Below are 22,679 nucleotides of genomic sequence, written 5' to 3'. Positions count from 1 at the left end.
CTTGACTACTTTGATAAGCTTTGTTAGGAAAAAAAAAATCTTTGCAAACATATGCTGATTATTAGGAAGGATTTGCAATTTTCAGGCAAGAATACTGGAGTGGGGTACCATTTTCTACTCCAGGGGATCTTCCCGACCCAGGGATGGAACCTGTGTATCTTGAATCTCCTGCACTGGCAGTCAGAGTCTTTACAACTAGCACTACCTAGGAAGCCCCAAGTAATGACTACTATTAAATCAAGTCTATATACCAACATAAAAGATCCTACAGTCTACTGAGCCTTCTTTTAAATATAATTATTCTTCTCAATTATATTACATATACAGATGATTTCAAATATTTTTCATAATAAAATATTCATTTTTACTGAGTTACAACTGCTTTACAATGTTGTGCTAGTTTCTGTTGTACAACAAAGTGAATCAGCCAAATGTATACAGATATACCCTCCCTCTAGGACTTCCCTCCCACCACCCGCCACCCCGCCCTCCCCCATCCCACCCATCTAGTTCATCAAAGAGCAGAGAGACCCAAATTTAAACTACAATGAGGTATTGTAAACTCACACTAGTCAGAATGGCAATTAGCAAAAAACCTACAAACAATAAATGTTGCGGAGGATGTGGAGATAAGGGATCCTCCTGCACTGCTGGTAGGAATGTAAACTGATCAAGCCACTATGGAGGTTCCTTACACAACTAAAAGCAGAGCTACCATATGATCCAGCAATCCCACTACTGAGCATATACCCTGAGAAAACCATGATTCAAAAAGACACATGTGCAGCCTCAACGTTCACTGTAGCAGTATTTACAAGAGCCAGGACATGTCCACTGACAGATGAATGGATAAAGATGTGGTCCATAATGAAATGTTTAAATGAGTCATATATGTTCTTCAGTGCAAATTATTTAAGCTGTCTCCTCAGTGCTTCCAAATCAACAATCTATTTATCATCCTTTTTTCTTTTCCCTGTTCTAGATTTTGAGTATCTTTCCAAATACACATAATAATGTTATGCACAGTATTCTCATCCTGTGTCCTTTGCCAACACCCTGTACTAGGGATGGATTTCATCTCAGCTCTTACATGTCACATTTCTATTAATACTCTACAGGGTCATGCTGACTTGTGTTAGATTGTTTTAAAGGCTCATATTTAACTCATGGTCAGATGTAACTCTAAGTTTTTTTTTTAGTTATTGTGCTGCTAATAATTCTACATTTAAGTAATTTTCTTATCCACTTAAAAATGTGTTTTTCATTATGAAGGGTGACTTAAAAAATCAATTCCTATTTTCTGTAATGCCAGCAGGCCTAATCCACTGTCTCTTAGAAACTTACAAACACACTCTCAAGTCTATAAATACTGCTATTGTACACACTGCTTATCCTTAGGACTCTGCTGTAGCAGTCATTTCTAGCTAATAGGAAAGAATCAATCATTATAGTTTAATAGGGACACAAGTTTGACATTCAATCCACTAACAGCATACTCTAGAACATAGCTCTCTAATCTTTGTATGAAATGTTTATCAGAAGTGGAATCAGAAAAAAGACTTGATAAAGTCTGAATGGTTATATGTATTGCTCCTTTGTAAGACCTATTAGATCATGAAAGAAGGAAGAAAAATAACCCTTATGTTTTCAAGTTCTCTCATATTACTGTAGTTAGAGGAATATATAATAAATAAATTTTGGGCGCCCATGTAATTTAATATTTAAAAAATTTTGACTGATGGTAATTGGGATTTATGGGGCTTTCCAGGTGGCTCAGTGGTAAAGAATCCACCTGCCAAGCAGGAGATGTGGGTTGGATTCCTGGGTTGGGAAGATTCCCCTGAAAGAAATGGCAACCCATTCCAGTCTTCTTGCCTGGGATATCTCATGGACAGAAGAGCCTGGTGGGCTCAAAGAACTGGACACAACTTAGTAATTAAACCACCACCACCAACTGAGGTTTATAAAATATCCACAGGCCTAGAAGAAGCTAAAGTGAAGAAAAAAGTGAGCAAACAAGCAAAGTTTTAAAAGTGTGATGCTTGCAACTCTGTCTGGTATGAGCTGTTGGCATAAACGAACAGCCAAGAAGAGATTCAAGAATACACCTGACATGCTGACTGCAGAGCCCAGCAGGAGGAAAAAAAGGAGTTCTGTGCTTGGTTGGTGATGTCTTGTCAACAGTTAAGTAACTGAAATCAGGAGACAGAAGCAAAAAGAGAAAGGCAAGGGTAGATAGTAGCAGCTGTGAGCCACAAAGACTCAGTTGGCAAAAGCAGATGCTGATGGTGGAAAAGAGACCTAGAAACAAAGAAACAAGAGCAGAAACAACCCCATCATGCCACTGGGGAGACAGGAGTAAAGTCACATTCTTGCTTTCTAAAAGTCCAAATAAGAAATAAAATAATTCAAACAAAGAAATGCTAACTATCTCTAAGAAGACTGGAGTAGGCAAGCAAGTGGCAAAAATGGGATAAAAACAATTGTCCAGTTGCTTCTAAGATAGCTCTGCCATAAAACCTAAAACAATTTTTACACTCCTGAGTAAACATTACATCATTACCTTTGCTTATTATTTTAATACAATAACAGAATGCAGAGAAAATTGATATAGACACTTACTTATATGGTTTCTGTGGCAAGATACTGATCCGAGTCTTGTCAAGTATCTTTTTGAGCTTGTTCCTTCCCCCAACAGTGTTGGCTTTGCTTTTCTTATTTACTTTTTCAAGTCCTATCACTTGTTCTACATCTACAGCGAGATCTGGAATGGAGTAGCGACTGGCCTTTTTGATGTCTCCAATTTTAGGGAGGTGAGGGGCACCATTTCTCTTCTCTTCTGATAATCTTGTTAGAAGTTCTTTAAATACTGAAAAGGAAACAAACACCAAAAAACATCCATTATTGGAAATCTGAATAATTCAAAGACAACTGGAGAACTTGAAAATAGATACTAAATATAGACTGCAGTCGGAGAAGGCAATGGCACCCCACTCCAGTACTCCTGCCTGGAAAATCCCATGGGTGGAGGAGCCTGGTAGGCTGCAGTCCATGGGGTCGCTAAGAGTCAAACATGACTGAGCGACTTCACTTTGACTTTTCACTTTCATGCATTGGAGAAGGAAATGGCAACCCACTGTAGTATTCTTGCCTGGAGAATCCCAGGGACGGGGGAGCCTGGTGGACTGCTGTCTATGGGGTCGCACAGAGTCGGACACGACTGAAGTGACTTAGCAACAGCAGCATAGACTGCAGTGATTAAAACTGTAATCCTGTAGAAAAACACTCCTACAAGGAATGAATGACACCAAGAATCTGTTTTGTATGTTTTCTGCTACTTCTACTCAGAATAAGTTATAGGTATTTATTGACAGATTTTTATTCCTGACAGATATTTAATATTTATCAATAAAAACATCAATAAAATTGAATGTTACGGTCCTCAAGTAAGTAGGCTTTTATTTAGATCTAATCATATGCTTACATAATTAATTCTATATCTATGCATTTTACTATAAATTTTCAATTCTTATGATGCTTGAATTATAAGCAATGACTTTTCATGATTAAGACATAAATGTTTAAATAAAAAACCAAAAGGAGAAAAATGAGACTATGCAAAAAATGCAAAATACTTACCAAATAAATTGGTTTTCACAGTGATAGATAAATGTGTGTTATTTCTAAGAATTTCCATGGCTTTTGACAGCTGAATATTTTCAAAGTTTTGACCATTTACTTCTAGTATCTAAAAATGAAGTTATAAAATTAATTTCAGTTTCCCAAATGACTGAAGGAAAAGAAGACACCAGTGTTTACCATTATGTTTTCAATTAGAAATACCATACCTGATCCCCTCGTTTCAAGCCCGCTTCTGTTGCTTTGCTAGCTGAATCTACACTGTCAACAAAGATTCCAAATCCTTTCTCTGAGCCTCCAAGTAAGATAAAAGGCAAAGGAGCTTCTCGGGATGGTTTCGTTAGCGTCATCAATCTTCTTTTTGCTTTAGCTGCACATGCAATATTTAACAGCCTTAGATGTCCACCCATTTTCTACAAGAGTTCAAAAAAAGTGGTTTCAAGGATGGGCTGAATAAAATGAACTTAAAGCTGTGATTAAAAAAAAAAAATCACAAATATTACCTCTCTTTCCAGATTATTTTCAAATTCTTCTAGAAATCGAGTCATTGCAGGATCTCCTTCAAAGTCATTGAAGTGATTATTCACCCACAATAATACTACCCGTGTAACCTGAAAAAATCAATTTATTTTTAATAGGTTTTCTTCTTTCTAGTGCTAAAGATTTGTGGTTAAGGTCATTGCAAGAAAAGATATCCGACAAACAATTTACCTAACAACAATGAACAAGAAAAACAATAACAAAACCTTTAGATTTTATTGATGAGGTTAACTTTCTGAAAATATATATTAATACTTTAAATGTGGACTTTATATTGAAGAATGGTAATTAACACATATCTTGCTTACTCTCAAAATATATCTGAAACAAGTCACAACAAAAACTAAAGGAAAAAAAGAATCAAAATAATACACAAGACAGAAGCTTTAACATCTACAATTCTGCAGGAAAAATGAGTTGTCTTTTCTTACTCTGCTCACATGTTTTCACTGAGCCCTACACCTTTATACATCACAATACACACACTCAGCTATGGAATATTTGCTTTATACCAGCAAGAACTGTACAACCTTCATTAGACTGTAAGTTCCATGAAGACAACCTTATCTGTTATGTTCTAAGGGCATCCTTAATATTTATAACAACACCTGGCTCAGAGTGAACTCTCAATAAAATTTTACCAAATGAAAGGAGTACAGCTGCAACTTTAAATTAAAAAGCACTTGTTTTATTTTATATGAGTTTAACTTTCTCAACCTTAAATAATATGATCAAAGAAATTTTCCGTAGCACTGTTTTCAAGCATTAACCTCTTAAAGCGGGGAAATGAAGCATGCTATTTTAGCAGGAAAGAAACAGATGTGACAGTATGCACTTAATTTTTAAACTACAGTTAAAATACTTTTTACAGTTAAATACAGTGGGACAAATTATAGTATATAATCTGAGTAAACACTCAGGAGTCAAGTTGATATTTATATTAATTTTTTGTCATTTATTATCACTACTGACCATTTTTCAAGTTGAAGAAACCAAGATTATTGTCTCCCCTGAAACTATATCCTTAACACCGGACCTTTCCGTAAAATTAAAATTTTGTAGCTGAGCAGCCACCTTTAAAGTCTACTAGCCGTATTCCAGGCTAGAAAAACGAGATTTGTAAATCATGAATTGAATATTCCAATTACCGCCACCAATACCTTTAAGATGCAGTAAGAGATCACTGTGAGCCAGACAGTACCAAGTTATTCATCTTCACAACAACCCCAAAAGGACAGAGATTACTATTTTACAAATAGAGATGGGTGGCAGGAGAAAAATGGCAGAGGAAATACTCAAAGCAAGTTTTACAGCAGAAGACCTTAGCTGAGGTCTTCCACGCCTGTGACTCTCAGATGATGACATGAAGAGCATCACTGTCCAACGACTGCTCTCAGGCCAAGGGGTAGTCAGCAGCAGGACCAGCACTGGAGCTGGAAGCCTTTTGCTGTTTGTCCCCAGTTCTGGGTTTCCCATCCTGCCTCTCCCATGTGGGGCCTCAGAGAAACAAGGCCGCCATATGGAAGGAGAAATGAGTACAGGCTAGTTAATTCTCAAACCTCACAAGACTAGGAACTTCATCACCCTCTCTGGCCTTGAAAAAGAGCCTGACTCAAGAGCTGGTGAAGAGGATCAGTTTGGAATTATAAGACAGGGACCTACCCACCCACAATGGTTGAGAGAAGATGCTGTTCTGGGGCAACTGAAAACCTGTAACTTCTATGTGGTGTACACTGGCCAGCTACTGAACCAGAGGATGCACATTCCCAAGGAACCCAGGTGTTTGGGGATTGTGTTTTAATTGAATTTTCAACAGAACTAGAGTCTAAACATTTGTTGAGGGGAAAGGAATTGAGATGGCAGAGGAGAAGGACATGGAGCTCACCTCCTCCCAAAAATACATCAAAAATACATCTACATATGGAATGATTCGCACAGAAAATCTACTGAAACATTTGTTGCCCAATGTATTGGCCTTTGTGTTAAAAAGGAAAATTCTAGAGCTGAACTTAGAATCTATAACAAGAACTAGTATTCATAGCATCCCTTTTCTTTTGCTCAGAAAGTACATTCTCTTAACCCACCAACATAATTTGAACATAACTGGTGTAACAATTATATATATTAAAGTTCTTTAACTTTATATCTGAATGTTTCACATTTGAAAGGAAACTAGAACGTATCTTCCAACCTTATCCCTGAGGCTCGGGTCATTAAACCACTCCAACAACTTTTTGCCCACTTCCATCGGGCTACAGAGAAAAGTCCTATAGGTCAACAGGAAGTCTTCTATGAACGTTGGATCCACCACTGAATGTTCTTCCACCAAATGCATCGTTAACCTTTCTGAGGTGCCCTGTAACAAATCAAATGTGTCATAAGCATCCTGCATGTGTGGCATATACACGTACCTTGATTTCAAATCTTTAACGTAAGATGAACTGGGTAGTAAGATATACAATAATGAATAAGACTGCTATTCATCACAGAAATTCCAAGATTCTTTACAACTGATACATTTAAGAGAAGTTACACTGCAAAATGAGGAGGGGCATCCTAAATCATCACAAGCGGTACTACTAAGACCCTCCTCCCTCGGGATGTGGCGTGTTTGTCTCACCTTGATGACAATGTGCCCCTTTCTCGTTCCAGTCCGATCGAGCTCTCGGTGTTCCTTCACCATGACGATCTCTCCTTCCTCTTCAACTTTTTGCATGTTCTTTTCTACTTGGTTGAGGATACGGCAGTAATCTTGCTGGGCTATGCAGACAAACTAAAATAAAATGTAAGTCACATGTTAATGATAAAGTGCTTGCAAGAGACCTAGCAGTGCTAATGATTCAGTGTTTTAAATATTTAAGACTGACATTTTTCCATGTCTCTCCCATACTTTCTAAATGAGCTCGGTAATGAACCTTCACCAGACTTCTCTGCTTTTTAATGTATTTCTTCCTTGGTCAAGAAAAGTTTCATTTTTAGAATAATTATATGTAATTTATATTTAAAATCCTAACAATTAAAAAAAATCAGAAGATAAAATTAGAATATTCCTTCCTCATGTCCCTTTTTTGATGATTAGAAAACACTGGGGGAGGAGAGTGGACTCTTAGGATAGATACCTAAAAAAAAAAAAAAAGATAGGATATATGTGTGTGTGTATACATATATATCTAGATATATTATATGATGTACTTTGCTGTCCACCTGAAACTAACACAACATTGTAAATTAACTATACACCAATAAAAATTAGAAAAAAAAAGTGCACATCCTGACAACTGTGGTCAGTCAGTTCAGTCGCTCAGTCGTGTCTGACTCTGCGGCCCCATGGAATGCAGCACGCCCGGCCTCCCTGTCGATCACCAACTACCAGAGTTTACTCAAACTCAAGTCCATTGAGTCAGTGATGCCATCCAATCATCTTATCTTCTGTCGTCCCCTTTTCCTCCTGCCCTCAATCTTTCCCAGCATCAGGGTCTTTTTTAATGAGTCAGCTCTTCATATCAGGTGGCCAAATTATTGGAGTTTCAGCTTCAGCATCAGTCCTTCCAGTGAATATTCAGGACTGATTTCCTTTAGGATGGAATGGTTGGATCTCCTTGCGGTCCAAGGGACTCTCAAGAGTCTTCAACACCACAGTTCAAAAGCATCAATTCTTCGGCACTCAGCTTTCTTTTTAGTCCAACTCTCATGCCCACACATGACTACTGGAAAAACCATAGCCTTGACTAGATGGACCTTTGTTGGCAAAGTAATGTCTCTGCTTTTTAATATGCGGTCTAGGTTGGTGGGCAGAGCAGCAAAAAACCTTTGGAGAGAGTCTACAGGTGGTTGTTTAATTATCTGTTAGGCTCATGGTCCTAACAGAACAGAAGAATATGAAAAGAATTCAGAATAGAAGGATGCAATAATGGATTTTAATCCAGTCCATCAGGGCAGCTGCTGGGCGGCATTTCTGGTTTAAGAATTGTAATGTACCACCTGAATCCAGGGGACTAAGCTAAGGAACCACCACTTTTTTTAGGCTGTGACTTTTTGTTTTACTGTCAGTGGGCAGGTAAAAAACTGGGACTCTCTGGTGCTTAAGAAATCTTAGCCTGTTAATCAAATCATCACAGAATTGCTTTTAAGAAGAAATTCTCTTAACTGCCCCCATCCTGCCTCATTGCGGCTTCTAGGGCCAGGTTAATTGATTCAGACGTGAGCTTTACTACCTCTCACTGTGGAATCCTGAGAAAAGAACCTGGGGGTCTTATTTTGCATCTGAAAAGGGGAAATAATCCTAATAGCACCAGCCTCAAAGGGTTGTTGTGGAGGTTTAATGAAATAATCCAGGTAAAGCTCCTCCACTGTGCTAGATACCTAATATGTGCTTGATAAATTTTATTTATTATTTTAAAATGATGTAAAAACATAATTATCACTTAGTGGGTTTTCAAAATTTGAAAAGATTTTGAGAGCAACAATTTTTTAAAAGATAATTTTAATAAATGATATCGAAATTCAAAGATATCCATGCAGTAGATATTATAAATGTGTGATATTATAAAAGAAATCAGCTTAGAAAGTCTGTTCAAAAAGATCTACAAAGGAAGCCACATACTTTTTAAGCTCAAATCATTATTCCTTATAACTGATATTAAGGTTAATCCTTGCTCTTAAAGAAGTTAACAAAAATGTGCACATCAAGCAATTACTCCTCCATGACCTCAAAGATAAAAAAATTGAGGACTCAGGGGAATCCATTTAATTATATTTCTTAGTAGTTTTAAAGAAAGTGAAGAATGAATTCCAGAAATCACTTATTACACAAAGTAAACAGAAGCCAGTGATGAAGCAAGAATAGATTTTTAAATTAAAATTTTTGTTTTCTATGATTTTTGAATAATTTATTCTCATTTTAGAAATCATTTTTAGGGTAAGTCAAATATACTTCAATAAAATATATATATTTAAAATTGCAAAAAAATCATTTAGGAATGAAGGAAGAATGAACATTTCTTTTCTCTAATGTGAAAAGATTAAAAGAGAGGGAATGGCTAAATTATAGCATATGGCAGATAAAAGATGCTACAGCCATCTAAAATCACGTATTCAAACAACATCTAAACCTTCAACTCAATATTCTTGATGTTGATCATTTTTTAAAAATTTTTAAACCACATATTGTAACAATGATTTTAATAGTGATTATGACATCACTACTATAACATTGTGGCTGCCTGACAGGAACTTTCTCTCTTTATCCTCCCAACCTCCCACGGCATTCATGGGAGGCCATGAAGGTGCCATTATCCCCACTGCACAGATGAGGAGACAGCCATACCAACGTCACGCTAGTCTCCCAATGTCTCATAAGTATGTGCTTGCTAATTTAAAATTATATACATGCATATAAAAATTGTGGAATATAACAAAGTCAATTATTATTACTTTTTAAGAATTATTTATTCTTAAAACAAAGATGAATATTTTTAATGATAAAGTGTACCAATCACAAAGGAGAATGATTATTATTTCTGAGCAATGCAAATAACAAGCAATTTTCATTGTCTAATATACTTTTCTGTATTTTGCATACTTTCTGCATAATCAATTAAGCTTTTTTACAGAAGTAGCAGCAGTATTTCACATGGAAGAAATAGCACACTACAACATTGCTTCTTCCACTGAGTTGGTTGATATAATCTCACTAATTATTTTATTAGTTTAGAATCAAAAAGTTAAAATTCAAAAAGCACAGGCTTTTGTTGTAAGTAATTATGGATAGCTAAAAAAAAATTTTAATGCCGAAAACTACCTCCAAACTCGTATCTTTAACACTGACCACAGGTTTGCATATGTTTGAAATATGTGGTTCTTGCCTGAAAAATATTTTTAGTTTTTTTTTTTCTTTTTACAGGGCAGCAAGTTGTTCTCAGAGTCTCCAAACAATTTTAGGTGTTCTTTCTTATACTCATTTTTAGAGAACATAATTATATTGTTTATCTCCTAAAAAAGAAATATATCCTTGAGTTAAAACAAGTAGAGAGATAAAAAGAAAATGCATTTTGAAATGTACTAAAATTAATCCTCTTGACTAAGGACTTAAAGAAATTAGAATAAATTTGATTTGAAATTCTTAGTGTCTAGACAGACACTTTTGGCATTTCTTCTGCAGCAAACTGAAATACCATCCAAAAATGAAAAAAAAAAGGAATCCCAAATTGAATTTCCAATATGGCCACATAGCACCAACATCACAAAAGAAATACACTTTAGATTGAAACATTATTTAATTAGCAAATTTATTTTTGCTTTAAGAAATTTTTAGATATAACATTAAATTCAAAGAAAAAATAGGTATGATAAAGCCAGTTGAAAATTTGTGAGTTGCCAACAAAGATCACTGACTCAATGGACATGAGTTTAAGTAAACTGCAGGAGTTGGTGATGGACAGGGAGGCCTGGCATGCTGCAGTCCATGGAGTCACAAAGAGTCGGACAAGACTGAGCGACTGAACTGAACCAAGGTGCGTCCAGTCAAAGCTATGGTTTTTCCAGTAGTCATGTATGGATGTGAGAGTTGGACTACAAAGAAATCTGAGCACCAAAGAATTGATGCTTTTGAACTGTGGTGTTGGAGAAGACTCTTGAGAGTCCCTTGCACTGCAAGGAGATCCAACCATTCCATCCTAAAGGAAATCAGTCCTGAATATTCACTGGAAGGACTGATGCTGAAGCTGAAACTCCAGTATTTTGGCCACCTGATGCGAAGAACTGACTCACTGGAAAAGACCCTGATGCTGGGAAAGACTGAAGGCAAGAGGAGAAGGGGACAACAGAGGATGAGATGGTTGGATGGTATCACCAACTCAATGGACATGAGTTTGAGTAAACTCTGGTAGTTGGTGATGGACAGGGAGGCCTGGCGTGCTGCAGTGCATGGGGTCGCAAAGAGTCAGACATGACTGAGCGACTGAACTGAACACATAATTGTTTTAGAGAGGTTTTATACTTTAAGACGGCTGTTCACCCTGTATGATCTTGCCACTTTGATATGAAATAAAAACTCACCTAAGCTTTCTTTTATAAAAGGGCAAAAACAATTTATGTCACAGGATAAGTTTCTTTTGGGCACATGACCTCATAGCTTTTATTTAGTAAACATATTGAAAATGACAAAATAAAGTAAAGTTAAACTTTAATCAACAGCTGTCACAGTCTCAGGAAAAGCTGAGTCTCACAGATTTTACCTTAAGAGGTGAGCTCTATTTAAATTGGTACTCTGCTTGCAAGGAAGCTATATCTAACTGTTCACATAGGCATTCAAGTGTTCCCTATCTGCTGAAGGGTACAGTGCAGGGTTAAGCCATGCCTGTTTAAGCCATGTGTTTCTGGTAGGCCCGAGACTTAGGTAGGGGAGAGGGGATGAGGAGACAGAAAGTGGAAGAGCAGGAAAGGAAAAGAGGGACAGGCAGAGGGTGAAAAAAACAAAGACATGGATGGGGAATGGAAAACTGGAGCCATCACCCGGTACCAAAAGACGTCTGCCTGGTCCTGCCTTTGTCCTACAAACCCAATAGGGGACAAGACTGGGAAAAGAAGCACGCAGAAGGGGGCAGGAGAGAGCACAGTGTTGGGGGCATCACGGGACCCAAACAGGCAGAGATAAACATCATTTGAAGTATGGTTTCAGTGCTCTATGATGGCCTAGGGGGTTGGACTGGGGTGGGGGGAGCCTCAAGAGAGAGGGCATATATGTATTATAGCTGATTCATGCTGCTGAACAGCAGAAACAACACTGTAAAGCAATTACTCTCCAATAATAATAATAATAATAATTAAAAGAAAGAAGTGTCCAGTTGAATCCACTCACATCATGTCCTCAGACTGATCATGGTCTCCACTTTAACCACACTACCCAAGATGTATTTCTGGAACCCACTGAGAGGCCAGCAGATGAGTGTCAACCTGCTAAGGTTGCTTCCTCTTGGAACGGACACCACCTTTGTTCATTTCATTCAATCAATACTGGTTATCTACAGTCATTTTATGGATAAAAATGTGATTCTCACTGTTGACTTTCCCCAACAAGAGGAGGATGTGACATGTGCACTTTCTGACAAATACACGACATTTTAACAGAAATACAGTAAAAATGCTATCCCAAATAAGCATTAAAATATCTATTTTTTTTCTCCAAGCCTATTCTAATAAGGAAGGAGGGAACTTAGGGTCTGAGAGGGATGAGTGGAAGCACAAGGATGACTCTTGAACCTGATTTATTTCACATTCCTTTTACAGCATGCAGAGTGGCCTGCAGATTAAGAAAAGACTTGCTCTAGCAGACACTGCACCCATGACCCGCTCTGTACATCCGGAGTCTCATATCAGGAGCTCCAGGAGCCTAATGTTACCTTAATCAGAGTTTCCCTTCTCATTCAGAGTTTTCTCCTGGCGTCTCCTTTACAGACTATCACTCTGGGTTTCCTGTTGATTCCTTATCAAGCAAACAGATGAACTCTCCTCCTAATATCCACCTCCTCTTTTCTTTTCCACAAACTCCCAGATAAATATTCAATGCTACCTCGTACATCTGACATTAGTTAAATACTCTGTAACATTAACTCGTATAATATTTTTATCAATTATTCTGAAACATTTCTAAGCCTCCTGTATCACTTCAGTTCCATGGTTACAAAATTTCTAATAAAAGGGGTTGGCCAATTACGAGGTCATAGCATAATAGCTGAATTCTCAGAAATAACTTTCACTTGCACTTTAAGGACAGAGACTGACTCAGGTGCTGCATGACTTGTAGAAGGGCTTGGGTTGGGTGTGGGGGGCAGGGGCAGGACTGAGGAGAAGAGAAAAATCCTTAATTTTTCTGTTCATTTTGACTCACAGTTTGGCTTTGTTTATTTGGTGGGGGGAATATAATTCTAAAGCTGAAATGTCATATATGACCCCTCTTAAATGAAATAATTTGAGATTTTGAGGCCAAATACTTTGAGATTTATCTACCATTTTGTTTTCCTCTAATATGCCAAATAATTGAGAGCCGGCTATATTTAGAATGCTCCTCTGGCATTACATATTCAACACACTGAATTCATAGCCATTTTTTTGTTCTCTATAGTGCTCACTGGAGGAATTATTTAGCAAAATTATTCTCTAGGTAAGACAATTTTATTTATAGCCACGGTCATTTTTCTTTTTAGTAAGTAAACCACTTAAAACTGAAAATTTAAAAGAACACTACTTTACATTTATCAGACACTATAAAAATTCAATGATGTTCTTTTAGCATAAACTATTTTCAGATGTATTTCAGACTGTAGACTAATAAATACAGTGAGCATATAAGATTAATTAGTTTAAGTCAACTTTTTTGGTTTACTATATTAAAATATTTTATCTTTCAAGGTCAGTTTTTAAGACATGGAATTATAAATATGCAATAATAATAAAAGCATCTTAAATTTATTTTGCACTAATATAGAGGTTACCTGTTAAATTGATCAAATTGTATTTCACATTTGGTCTCAATATACTCTCTAGTCTTTTACTAAATGCTTTTAAATAATGAATATTAACATAATATCAATACTGACATTGTAGTTTTCATTGGCAGTCATTTCTTTACTAGCAAGTATTTTTACTGATTCAACTATGATTAATTTTCATGACTTCTAAAATCAATTCCTTATCTTGCATGTATTTAAATAAAAACACCATGTAACTGTATCACAGCAACTTTACTATAATCTCTATATAATTTCTGTTCATGACAGGCGTTTCACTTCAATACTTTCTGTTGACTAGATTATCTATTATTGGTGGCAATTTTAAGATATCATATTTATAGAACACCTGTTTTTTAATAGAACACATTTATGGAATGCTTAGTTTTGTGTAGCTCAAATAACTTTACGGGAGATTTATTTTTAATTTCCTGGCATACGATAACACTAAAAGTCATAGTTGTACTTTAAAATCTTCTTTATAATTCTAAAAGATGATCTATTTATACAGGTCGAAAAAACCTTACCACAACTGCATATGTAAGTGTTCTTTGTTAAGCATAAGACATACATTTTTAATGACAATTTATACCTGGCAGTCATCCACCTTTGTCCTCATCACGCCTTTCATGTACTCCTTGTCCATGGTGGGAGAGACACCGAAACTATTTCCCATACACAGTATTTCTGCTTTTCCATCTGGATAAGTCACTTCCACAGAACCATTCAGGATCACTGACCACGAGTCCAGCTAGTTCCAAAAAACAAAGACAAAGCAGAAAATAACATCACGATCATGAAGCTGTAGATGCTGGAATGGTCCCTATAAATGATTTAGATCTTTTAAAGAGGGAAAAATACCCCAAGTACAGCTGACCATTCTCCAAGTTCACAGAACAAGCTCAGCCATCGACCCACGGGTTTCCAGATGCCTGCATGGGGTCCACGGCATTCCACTTTTCTAATGACTGGGTATTACTCTCTAAAATGCCACAAGGGAAAAAAATTTCTGTTCCCCAAAACACATATAAACAAGATAAAATGACCACCATTGACTTGATAAGTACATCATTTTGTTCTGACAAGAGGCATTATATCATAAACATTTAAACTGCAAAATCTGAAAAGCTAAAACCTCAAAATATTTCTATCAGTATCATCTAAATATTGCAAATAATAGAAAATAAAATAGTGGATTTGGAAAAGACTTTGACACAACGCGTGTATCATAATTCCGAGTGATGCAAACTTATTGTTGCCCATTGTTTTTAAAGAAGAAAGAGTTTTTGTTCGTTACTGCATTGAGTGAGCCTCACACAGAGACATTGTTAAGTGGCATAAATATTTCCTAACCTCTTCACCGTCGTTTAACACAATGGTCCCAGCTCTTTCCACCACAGCGAACACCATCACAGCACACAGCTCCCGCCTCACCGACATCGTCATGTTGGCAAAAGCAGGCAACTGGTGCATGAATTCCAGAAGTTGTTCTGAAAAACAGAAGGTGTACAAAGAAAATGACAACTAATTTCAAAAACAAGCGTTCAAAAACAAGGCTCTGGGGTCCTTTCTTTTTAAATGCCCTACAATTCTGCCTGTTGAACAATACTATTACTTTAAACATCTTTAGCACACTGAATTTCTTGCAGGTATACAAAGAATTCTGTCACTGTGGAAAGGGTCACATTTCCTTGTTGATTCAGGAGCAACAGGACTCAGTGCGACTCAAATTCCAATGAAGAGATCAATAAACTTCAATGGGGGATTGCTACTGAAAATGAGCTGTGATCTTAAGGTTTATTACAGGATGAAACGATAAGCTGAAATGAAACAGAGCACTGGGAATTCTCCAGAAAGTCAGTAGGTCCATTCTGGTGCCTCTGGGCAACTGGGTGCCCAAAACAGATGGCAGAAACAACCACCCTCACTCTAAAGATACTCCAGGATTTAGAAAGCAGCGAATATTTTCTGTGGATCAGACAAACCCAGAATCAATTAACATAACATTATGTGATGAATGCAAATGAAATGGATGTGCTAATTCGGATCTCATAGACTGACAAAGTCTGCTCACTCTTCCCAGTGGCAATGCTGTGGACAAGCAGATTCTTTTTAATAAGAACTCCTTTCTAAGTTCCTTCCTCCTCACCATGGCTCTGTGAGATGCATGGTTTCTTTTTCATTTCACAAGGAGGAAATCGAGGCTCAAAGGCACCTAAGGAGGAGGTGGCAGTGAGATGATTCAGGACTGTCTACCTCCATGCTCAGGCTGGACTTCACAGGTAATGAAGAGCACAGGGCATGTGTTAGACAGCATGTGGACACTTACTGGCTGAATTACTTCGGGGGAGTCGATTTGTTTCCTTTAGACATGTTTCTCTCACTTGAAAAAGAGTAATATAATACCTACCTTCACTGGACAGTTCTGAGGATCAAATGCAATCCAGATGATAAAGTCCTCAGCAAAGAGTAAATACTCAACAAATGAGAATCACTATTATTGTCATTATTATATATATTATATGATTATATAGTCAATATCATATTCATGGCATTGTTCAAACTTTTGGCTAAATGAAAATTTCACTCCATTTTCCTTGCCCTCACATAATGACATTGTCTCTATGCATATTCCTTCTGTTAGGATTTAATGACAAGTTTTATGTTGCTGGATACAGTTTGCTAATTGCAAAAGCAATGTATAATAACACAAAGATATATTTTATGAAAACATTACATTCCTACAAGGTCAGACGAGGCGGTGTTTTCTGGTCTAGCTTGGTAATGTCTGTTCTGTGGAGACCCTTACGTCATCCCTGCTGGGTAATCAGAATAACAGTGGTAAGTGGTACCCAGGGACTCTGTCCAACAAGACAGTGCTCTTCAACCTGACCCAGACTGATGTATCAGGACATCAACTGACTGTTGCAACCAGTACTTTTAAAAAAGAAGGAACAAGAGTATCAAAGTGCATCAATTACAGAAAGAGCTAAGTTTTGTTCAGTGAAACTTTTATTTCTGGAATGAGTAGATGTGTTTGTGTTGTGTTATAAAATATACCTGAGGGAAGTTGCGAGGAAATTTTGAATATCACTGTAAGAGATGACCCACATCTACTACAGGAGGCAGGACTCCTTGCTTTACAAATGCGTATGTTTTTGATATGCAACATACAGGCAGATGAAGCAATCGTGGTCCTCTGGCTGACACATCACAGTTAACACTGCTGTTACCACTCTCTGTTTTCTCTAACTACCATCCCCCACTCCTCACCACAAGGCACACAATACTAGCTAATACTAGCTATTAAAATCATAGCTAAAATACAGCTATTAAAATACTAGCTACAACATACATTTTATTTTTTTCCCCTCTCCTGGTAGGAGCTAAACTTCCTTGGACAAAGACGTATGATGTTAAGAAAAATATGAGACTAGAAATTAATTGTCAGAAATATTTTAAATTTAACATGTTTGGACAAAAATAAAAGTTATATATATGGTAGGTGAATATGAAGCATATGAATGTATAAAGCATACTCACTAATACTTGCAATAGTGATTTGAAGTGCTTGCATGGACATTTGTCTTATTTTTTAGCAGTGTCCTACTCCATTAATGGGTCATGAAATCAGTCCATGATATATGAGTAAGTGAGTAACATTAATAAAATACAATGGGATAGAAAATATCTGTGTATCACATATAATAAGGATAAATAACAAAGAAGACAAAGAAGATATAATAATAGTAAATACCCATTTTTCTCCAAGTTCAATTGAAAAATTAAACACTTAGCCAAACAATATGCAAGGGCTTTTAAAACTCTCAAGGATTCAATAATGGTATCATCAGTTGTGTGATAACTTATTTATTATACCAGAGGATTATCAGAATTTAAAAAATAAAGAATTTATATCACCAATCTTTAAAAAACTACAATAATGTAGAATAGAAGCATTTGATTCAGGAGCTCAACATAAACCCTGATGCCACAGGAAATATACAGAGTTACAGGGGTTATGGCATCTGAGGATTAAGAGCATGGGACAGGTAAGGAGTTAGCTCCTAGGGTATGGGGAAAAGTTCTGTGGATGGAGAAACAGAATCACCTTATTCTAAACGGCTTGCAAGACTCTGTCTGAATAATACATTAGTGTGACCTACCCTACTTCATCAGGAAAGAAATAATCCTGTTTGTAAAAAATATTAGACGCTCAATAAAACTTTTTTTTCTACTCAATGTAACACAAAGAAAAGCCAAAAATCAACTTATAGACACCAGAAGCTTTAGCCAATTCAGAAAAATCCTTATCTTATTGCTTTGGTTTAATTTTACATAAGAAATAATTAAGGTAAAACTTGTGGATTTGTGTGTGGGGTACCAAGTGAGGGGAAAAAAAAGAGTTCCTTGAAAGGGATCAAAGTAGTTTTCTATCTTTATATGTCAAGTCCTCAAAATCTTAAAAAAAAAAAAAGTATTAAATAATTGAGTACCTATAGAGTTATAAGCTGGAGAGCAAACATGAATAATGTGTCTTTCTTCAAAGTACTGAAACAAAGGCACACCCAAGAATCTATGGAACCCCAAGGGGAAATTTTTTAATTCCTGAAATTTTAAAAACATATTTAAATATAAGCAGCTTGATTTGACTAAACGTGAAACACAAACATACCCCATCCCTTGAGTCGAGGAAGGTGGTTAGGCAGAGAGGTGTTTAGACAAAGCATGAGTTACACAGATGTCTGTAGTTCATAAGAATGGTGTCTGCATTAACTAAACACTGGAGAATGAGTTAGATTTACCAAGAGTAATGGCAAACAAATCAAAGTGTTCTCACACGTGGCTGTATTTGGAAGAGATGAAATATAAGATCCTCCGAGCCCTTGTGTAGATCAAACAATGCCATTATGCCTTATCGTTAATGATCAAGATTTACTACTTTAAATAAAAATATATTTGATAGGAGTAAGCATCTGAGTCGTCACTGCTTACAAGTGTATTGGTATTCAACTACAAGTAATTCATCCAGGGATTATATCAACAAGCACCTTAAAATAATTAGCCTGGTATTCATTTGTAGGAATCAGCATAGGTCTTGCTTTCTCCTAGAAAACTTCTCAGATATGAATGAATGCCTTAAATTTCCAGGAATGACATGCTTCATATATTTTACTAATCATAACTTTCTTCCGTAACTATAGTAAACTGAGCATATTCAAACAAGGATAACCTTCACGTCAATCTGTTCATAAGCAATGTTTAATCTATTTTTTATAAACTCTACGAGCAAGAATTTTTAAGATGGCAAACCAAACACACTACTTCCAACTTCATTCTCTCTTTAAAGCTACAATAAAGAGACATCGAAAATGATGTCGGATCTCAAACTCAAACTTATGGTTACCAAAGGGGAGATGGGGGAGGAAGTGATAAATTAGGAGTTTGGGACTGACATATACACACTACTGATGTATGCATAAGTGGTTCACTTTGCCATAACCTGAAAGTAACACAACACTGTAAGCTGACTACATGCTAATAAAATTTAAAAAAAAGAGAGAGAGAGAAATCACAAAGACAAAGAGAGAACAAGAGAGTGAAACACATTTTGGACAGTGGAAATCAGATGAATGTGAGTTATCAGATGCAAGGAAGCTAAACCCTAAGTCTTCAAGGATGACAAAGGACCACTTGACTTCATGCTGCAGAAGCCTCAGAAGACTTGTGACTACAAGCGCCTTTAGACCAGAGAGTGGAGCAGGTAGGGGAGGAAGTGGGATAAAGTACGGAGGAACAGGGATGGGCATGTGAGAGAAGCAGCTACATCCTCCAACAGAAACCCAGTAACCCAGAAAGGGTTACTGCAGAGGCACTTCTGCGCTGGAGGTACAGGCACAGCTGGCTCCTCCTTCCTGTCGTCCAGGTCTGAGCTTCCAAAAGGGTGCCGACAGTCCTTCATTCCCGCAACAGCCTCCTGTTCGGTGCACACCCTGAGATTATGACCTCAACCCCAACTCTATTCTTCAGAGCCAGCAGGATCAGGGCCTCCATACTTCATTTCCACTGGGCTGCCAGGACCTAGGAAACTCTCAGTCCATACAAGTTGCAGCCACATTAGCCAGTGACTTGAGTGCTCACCCCAAATAACAGTCATCTCTAAATAGCTGGCAATTTCTATCAGTGCTTTCAGTGGTATTTTAGAATACTTGGTTTTCCAACTTCAATTCCCTAGCATATGTACAGATCTTAACTGGTACAAGGTTCTCCTCATACATAATATTTGGCTCCCTTCAAAACACAAGAAACAAGCCCCTCACATTTAACAATGGCCATACTGTCCTGTATCTAATCCCACTAGACTCAGTTCCTTGAATTTCTTTCAAATACATATTGGCCCCAAAAGAGCTGGGGGCATGGAAGAGCAGATAACTGGGGCTCAGGCAAGGGTATTATAGACTCCAGACCTGCAGGGCAGAGATGCTCTCAGAGGAAGCTGGTCTCACTCCCAGCATCTAAGGAACAAGCAGGCTCTGGAAGGCAGAGTCAAACACTAAACAATCATTACACAATCAACTCTCTTTCTGATGGCCAAGCTGGGTCAAGGGAACCTTGAGGAAGGGGAAAGCGACGCAAAGCCACTTAGACCCATAATCTTAAGGCGCACTTAAAGCCCCTACCCCTAGGCTCATGTGCGGCTCACTTGACATTCTGCTCACTTCTTCCTCTAGCCTCTCCTCTCTATGGAACCACAAGAGGAGCACACTTAAACGACAGCTCTACCAACTGCCACCCAACTGATATTCACACAGAGAGAAGCTCGAGCTTACTAGGAACAGTGCTCACAAGAAGATTAACAAATGTGATAATGTTTGCAAGATGACTTTGACTTTTTTATTTATTTTTTTGTCCTAGAGTAAGCAAAGAAACAGCTCATGTTGGAAGGGTTTTATTTGGAAGTTTTATCAGTTGTGGCCTCTTGAAACTATGGACTAAGTAAAATTAATTTTTTCAAAGATGTTTTCAACAATGCTGAGAGAAATCACCTTTTAAAGCCTAATATTCTTGGGCTCTGTTATACCAAACAGTGTTACTTCTAAACTCTTTAAATTGCTCTCAGATTTGTTTTCTCACCCAGACTCACCAATGTCATCGTCTGTCCTGTCAATGGGGTCCTTCTCCAGGCAGTCTCTCACGATGTCTCTGCTCATTAGAGGGTCTGAGGCCCTCTCGATGTCCTCTTCATCGTCATCGTCCTCAGAGTCCACTGCTGTTTCTGGCAACCCACTAAGGTCCATATCACCAGCCTCACTCTCTGTGGCCTTAAAACAGACCAAAAATAAATAGATGGATGGATGGACAGACAAGCTGTTTTTAAGTAAATCTTTTGTATCCAAAAGAAATGTCTTGTTTGAAATATTAAATTTATGATATGAATCTTTCCATAATTAAGCTACATGTATTCAACATTAACAAATATTCATGCACTGGGCACTATGTAGAATCATGGCATCAACAAAATACGAATGATTTTTATCTCATGGAATTTTTAGTTAGAATTAATGGTTTTATCACAATAATTTTGATTTCTTACCTGAGCTGTCACCTGGCATTTGAAACACAGTAGAATAAGAAAAAGACGGTACCAGTTTTCACTTTTATTTTTCAAAGAGGATGGCTTAAACTAAGAGTGTAAGGGTGACAATTCTGAACAATTCCTTCCCCCAAAGAAAAGGTGTAGGTTTATTAATGCCAAGAAGACTGAACCACTTCTCTCTTACTAAGAGTCTTCATGAAAAAATGAATCCCAAATCAAAGGTAATTTGACAAATATGCAAATAAAACATTAATAATTAGCTGGTTACTCCAGTTTCCACTCTCCAAATATAAAACACCAAAGGTGTGAAAGACTCTACATGTCTATAGGTGACAGTCTTTCTTCCCATTCCTCAACACTGCTGACGGCAGCACCAACCAAATTTCAAGTAATCAAGATCAAGAAAGAATGAAGCAAAAGTAAAATTACTTGCTCAGATATGTCTTAAGGAGCCAGGTATAACAGGAATGAAAAGGAAGAACGTCTAAGTAGCCTGATATCTTTAGTCATAGCTGCAAATTGGTAGCTACTCTCTGAGGCTGAAAAAAGTGTTGTTAAAAAAAAAAACGTAATGATCCAATCTCTTAAAATTTTCAGAACTATCTTTTTTAATTCTAGAGAGAGACTCCTATCAGGTCTAACATGGTTCTGTGATTAAAAACAAATATTTAGCCTGAATCAAGACTCACAAGTTTCAAAACAGTCTCTTCTGTTGGGCTATCTCAAGGCTACAACCATCATCCTTTGAAGGTTGTTCTATATATTTTTGTGATGCTCATCTCAGCAACAGTACATATGTGTCATACTGGCCTTATTTGACATTATATACCCAGATTTCACTAATTGCTTAAGAATAGTAAGAATGAGTACAATTAAATATTAACTGTATCAATCTCAAGCATCATAAACATGGCTTTCCAGAAAAAATATATAAACTCTTAGAAACACTTTATTATAAAACTATTAATGTTTTAGAAAACATAAAGTCTACCAGCTTCAGATAACTCATAGCCCCTATGACTTTCAAAGACAATAAGACATCTTATTTTTAAGAATAAGCAAATAGAGATTAAAATATATAAACAAAAGAAGAAAATACAAAATGTTAAACCCAATAAATAAAAAGCCAAGACCAAATCCTGACAATATGCCAGGAACTGTTCCATGTGCTTCACATGTATTGACTCATTTAATCCTTCAAAAAACCCTATGAAGTAAGTGCCATCACCGACATTTATTATTCTCCAAACATTCAGGTAAAGAGAAATTATTTTTCCAAGATTGTATTGCTGGTAACTGTGCAATCAAGAGCAGAACCAAGAACTCTGGCTCCCGAGCTACAACTACAACCTAATCTGTTTCTTTATAAGAGATACTTAATACACGAATGCAGCTTA

General features: G+C 37.0%; 1 protein-coding gene across 6 annotated transcripts in view; it reads right to left on the bottom strand.

Moving 5' to 3' along the window:
• Positions 1 to 22,679, bottom strand: part of RAPGEF2 (Rap guanine nucleotide exchange factor 2) — a 262,810-nt gene that overhangs the window by 24,995 nt on the left and 215,136 nt on the right. For all 6 annotated transcript variants that reach the window (XM_018061491.1, XM_018061492.1, XM_018061493.1 and 3 more), the window contains 9 exons: positions 20,830 to 21,007; positions 15,039 to 15,175; positions 14,278 to 14,436; positions 6,800 to 6,952; positions 6,371 to 6,535; positions 4,143 to 4,250; positions 3,849 to 4,052; positions 3,640 to 3,748; positions 2,623 to 2,869 (listed from right to left, as the gene is read on the bottom strand). In XM_018061491.1, the coding sequence (XP_017916980.1) occupies positions 2,623 to 2,869; positions 3,640 to 3,748; positions 3,849 to 4,052; positions 4,143 to 4,250; positions 6,371 to 6,535; positions 6,800 to 6,952; positions 14,278 to 14,436; positions 15,039 to 15,175; positions 20,830 to 21,007 (1,460 nt within the window). The remainder of the gene's footprint in view (positions 1 to 2,622; positions 2,870 to 3,639; positions 3,749 to 3,848; positions 4,053 to 4,142; positions 4,251 to 6,370; positions 6,536 to 6,799; positions 6,953 to 14,277; positions 14,437 to 15,038; positions 15,176 to 20,829; positions 21,008 to 22,679) is intronic.

The sequence above is a fragment of the Capra hircus genome, chromosome 17 (genome assembly GCF_001704415.2).
Source record: "Capra hircus breed San Clemente chromosome 17, ASM170441v1, whole genome shotgun sequence".
NCBI classification, from domain to species: Eukaryota; Metazoa; Chordata; class Mammalia; order Artiodactyla; family Bovidae; genus Capra; species Capra hircus.
Note: the sequence above shows the minus strand (reverse complement) of the source record. Positions and strands in the feature narration are given on the sequence as shown.